Source organism: Quercus robur, chromosome 6, assembly GCF_932294415.1.
Source record: "Quercus robur chromosome 6, dhQueRobu3.1, whole genome shotgun sequence".
Classification (NCBI taxonomy): domain Eukaryota; kingdom Viridiplantae; phylum Streptophyta; class Magnoliopsida; order Fagales; family Fagaceae; genus Quercus; species Quercus robur.
In genome coordinates, this window is record NC_065539.1 from 47,586,760 (window position 1) to 47,591,171 (window position 4,412).

General features: G+C 46.5%; 2 protein-coding genes across 2 annotated transcripts; both read right to left on the reverse strand.

Moving 5' to 3' along the window:
- Nucleotides 1-201: 201 nt before the first annotated feature.
- On the reverse strand, nt 202-2,463 carry LOC126690293 (uncharacterized). Its single transcript, XM_050385407.1, has 4 exons — nt 1,614-2,463; nt 1,351-1,530; nt 873-1,267; nt 202-786 (listed from the first exon to the last, which is right to left on the reverse strand). Exons 1-4 carry the CDS (start codon nt 2,461-2,463, stop codon nt 244-246), a joined length of 1,968 nt encoding a protein of 655 aa, XP_050241364.1. The 3' UTR covers nt 202-243.
- A 930-nt stretch (nt 2,464-3,393) lies between these two features.
- On the reverse strand, nt 3,394-4,412 carry LOC126689135 (phloretin 4'-O-glucosyltransferase-like). The gene is made up of 2 exons (XM_050384191.1): nt 3,727-4,412; nt 3,394-3,531 (listed from the first exon to the last, which is right to left on the reverse strand). Exons 1-2 carry the CDS (start codon nt 4,223-4,225, stop codon nt 3,458-3,460), a joined length of 573 nt encoding a protein of 190 aa, XP_050240148.1. The 5' UTR covers nt 4,226-4,412; the 3' UTR covers nt 3,394-3,457.

Here is a 4,412-nt window from a genome sequence, read left to right on the forward strand (position 1 = left end):
CACCAGGAGCATCACCTTCAGGCAGAGAGGATTGGGTGGCCTCGTCAGCAGCCATCTCTTGATCCACCACTTCCAAATCCAGAGACGGTAGATCAACTCCAGCAGGGTGCTTGACGAGGTATCTGCGGAGGAGCTCGAAGCCCTTGAAGTACCAACGTACATCTCAAAAAAAAAAAAAAAAAAAAAAAAAAAAAGGGGGCCTAAAACTTAATGGGCAAATATGAGAGATAATTTTTCCAAGGATCAAGCTCGGGCTTCCGGAGCGTCAGTAACTGGGCCATCAGCAGTAGAAGCGTCTTCAGCACTAGGGGCGTCGCCACCAGGAGCATCACCTTCAGGCAGAGAGGATTGGGTGGCCTCGTCAGCAGCCATCTCTTGATCCACCACTTCCAAATCCAGAGACGGTAGATCAACTCCAGCAGGGTGCTTGACGAGGTATCTGCGGAGGAGCTCGAAGCCCTTGAAGTACCAACTGAAGAGTACTGTGGAATACTCTTCAGTTTGCTGGAAATCCTCGACGGACCTAGCCGAAATCGTCTTCAGTTTTTCCTTCGCCGCCTGAAGTTGGTCGTCCTTCTCTAAGTTCAGCTGACGTTCAACCCTGAGATCAGAGTTCAAAGCCTTGACTTGCTCCTTCAAGGTTGTAGCCCCGTCCATGGACTCAATGAGGTCCTTTTTGAGTGCAGAATTCTCCTTTTCCAGAGCCTCCATCCTGGACGTCAAAGAAGCCACCTTGGCCTCTTGAGTAAGATACTCAGAGGCAAGGTGAAGGCTTTCACCCAACACCTGACGTAGGAAGATAAATGCGTCAGTAAAAAGAAAAGTGAAGATCGATATAAGAGGGAACCAGGGAAAACATGTGACGACCTTACCTGTACAATTTTGTGGACGTGCTGACCCGCAACCACGTTGACAGGCACTCCAGAAAATACCTTAAGGTCCTCAGCCCGCACGATGTTATGTGCCCGCTCCACGGCCACTCCCTCGTCGTCAAAGATGGACGAGCCAACCTTTTCCTTCTCTTTGTCCTTGGCAGACAATCTCGGCCTCTTGGACGACGGGGTGGGGATTTCCTCAACTGAGGTAGCTGGGGAGGCCACCCTTACGCCTTCAACTGTCGAGACGATTGGAGTGGCATCTGCAGGGGGGACAACAGATGGTCCCTTCCCCGTAACACGAATGATCTTCTTGCCAATATTGGACAAGGGCTCATCCTTCTTGGCCCTCATCTTGGCGTACATGTCATTATTAAACTTGGTCGTCATCTCTAAAAAAAAAAAAAAAAAAAAAAAAATTTAAGAAATCCAAAGTATGCAGGTAAAGGACAGTACCGACGAAGAAAACACTTACTCTTCTTCTCTTCGATGGTAATACTGCGCAGAACGTACGGAGACGGATCCGGGCCTAAGCAGTAGAAAGAAAGTGTTCGTGGATCAAGAAGGTCGTCCCAGCTCTCAATTGTCTTCGCGTATTCAATCGCCTTCTGGACACGAACCCGGTATTTGCTCTTCAACTTTGGGTGTTTCTTAACTGCACAAGAAAATGAGCAAGCAGTTAAAGACGACCAAACATGCAAGGCAAAAATAAACAGACAAGAAGAAACATGGACGCACCTAAGTCTGGGGTTCCCCACTGACGAAGCAACCTTGGGATATCACCCCAAGCCTCGCTAGAAGGGGTCTCAAAGCCATCCCCGGACACGAAAATGAAACGTGACTTCCAGTACCTGAATGACGAGGCTAGACCCTTAACGATCCTATCCCTCCTCGTCCAAGGAACTAGTTCATAATATCCATACTCCTTTGATTCCTTCAAATGATAGATATGGACCAGCTCACTCACTTTGATCATGTCCTCATTGGCCGCTAGCCATATTTCCATACAATTAATAACTATCCTCCAGGAGTTAGGCATAAGCTGCCCGGGGGCAATGCCAAAGTAGTCCAGGAGCTCCATCACAAAGGGATGGACGGGTAACCTGAGTCCTGAAGTGAAAGCAGCCTCGTAGAGGCACACTTCCCCAGGAAAGAAATGACAAGCCCGGTCGTCAGGACCAGGCCGACAAACGTGGACCCACGCAGGAAATTGAAACCTATCTTTAAACCTGGCCACTGTATCAGCGTCCAGCCCACACTCCTCGTTGAGAGAATAAAAAGCCCTAACCTGACGAGGGGCAGAAACGACTGTATCACCTTCAACTGGGCCGCCGCTAGACGACAACCCAGTATCTAACTCACTAGACCTCACCTCAGACATCCTCTTCGTCTCTCTCTCAAACCAAGCCAGTGACCGACCCAAAATCGGAGATAGCTCCCCTAACACCACACTCAAACCACTACCTTCAAAGAGATAATCCCCAATCAACGGAAAAAAGTCCCCAGAAACACCCAAAGCCGCCCCTAAGCGAGCAAAAAAGAAAGAAACTGAGGGGCAAGCTTCCCAAACCTCAGAAGAATTAACCATGAAAAGGGGGGTACCCAATCCTAAACGCCCAAACACAAAAAAAAAAAAAAAAAAAAAAACAACAACAACAACAACAAAAGAAAAAGACAAAGAGAAAATCAGGAATTTGCAAAGAGGTTCATAAAAGAATAATCTGAGAAATCGAAGAAATAACGTACCTTGAAAAGAGGAGCAGTCGAGGTCGGAGAAATTTGTCGCTGGAGCAAGGTCAAAATCACCGGAATGAGAACGAAATAGTGACAGAAACAAAAGGGGCAAATGCTCGGAGTAGGAAGGGAAAAACCAGAATGAAGGAAAAGAAAAGTTTTTTAAACTCAAAAACCCAAGGAAACTGAAAAGTAGCGGGAAACCCAAGGGTCGTGCCATTAATACCCTCAATCAGCATATGCCACGTGGCCACGTTCCATACCGCGCCGCCATCCATCATTAAATTCGAAACGAAATCCCAAGCGTCACAAACAACTCAAATGAACGAAACTTTTCACCTTCTGTGGCCCTCCTGACACGTCACTGACGACCACAGAACCTGGGGGGCAATTGATGGGATTGACGAGAACATGTAATGATGACGAGGTAGCGTTATGACGAGGATATCCCATGATGACCAACAAACCAACAACGACGAGGAAAGGAAGGTCATTCAATGGTGCCAGTAAGTAACCTAGGCAGTTACGAAACCAGCAAAGCAGACCGTTGGAAGCTAATAAAAGCCCCATAATTGGGCTTGAGGCGTTATGAAAGAAGAACATTTACACTCCAACGGCTAGCAGGCAGGCTCACAGGTATAAAGCTCCAACATTTGCAGCATAAGGTACACAATTAAGATTCTGAAGATACACTTCTTGTTTTTTAGTTCTGCAAACAGCTTGATTGTTCTAACTTTGGCATCGGAGCCGTTGTGACAGGCACCACACAGGTGACCACCTTTCATAAGAGGACCAGGCATCGACGAGGAGTTCCATCTGCCTACTGAGACTGACGAAGTTGCACCTCATCAATTTGGACTTCGAGTTGAGCCATTAGACGGATCTCTTCCATCCAAAATAGCATATGGAACTAGCGGTCCAACTGCAACCAAATTAAGTTTTTCAAGTGCTTTTAAAGCCTCGGGCTCTAGTTCATCAAAAGTATTTACAAGAACTCTAGGATTGCTCTCCTTTTCAAGCACTTCAAATTGGGGTTGAATTGTAGGGAGTGCAAAAGCATAAGGGTTTGAAGCAAGCAAGAAGGAGGGAAGGTCACAAGTAGCGAGTAATGGCAAACCTGGTAACTGTATCGAACAGGAGGGCCGGTCATCGCTGTCGTTCCCAATAACATCGGCAAAACCATTGTAGTAATAGTAATATATGTCAAAAACCATTGCAGGCTGAATCCAAGGAAGGGCGGAAGGAAGATGAAGCTCACGAGCCACGTCAGCAACCCAAGGTAGAAACGTTGTGTAGACTATGCACTGTTTATTGGCGTCGGAGACAATGAGGTCAATGAGAGCTTTGGAGCCATTGCGCTTGAGCTGATCCCCTCGTTTTTGGGCATCTTCCATAGGTACAAGTCCGTCATCATAGCCGTCAGAAAAGGTGGCGAACGACAAGCCGACAAGAGGAGGGCTTTTGATCATGCCTCGATGGTGGGCGCCAACAGTGGTGAAGAAGGTGACATGCACTCCCAAGCGAATGAGGCGCTCTGCGAATTGGAAGGCAGGGTTTATATGGCCTTGTGCAGGATATGTGACTATAACAAATTGGCTTTGCTGGTGCTTCAACATGATTATTTGATAATTGATATGGGTTTTGAATATTCTAAACAAAAAATAGAATAGTTGTTTTGTACTTGAGATATGTGAGATTTATATAGATGGATCAATGTATAAGAGGATGGGCAAGGCTTAAAAATGGAGCAAAAACTTTTAGCTTCTAAGTCACAATTTTTATCACAATTGTATACATGATAAA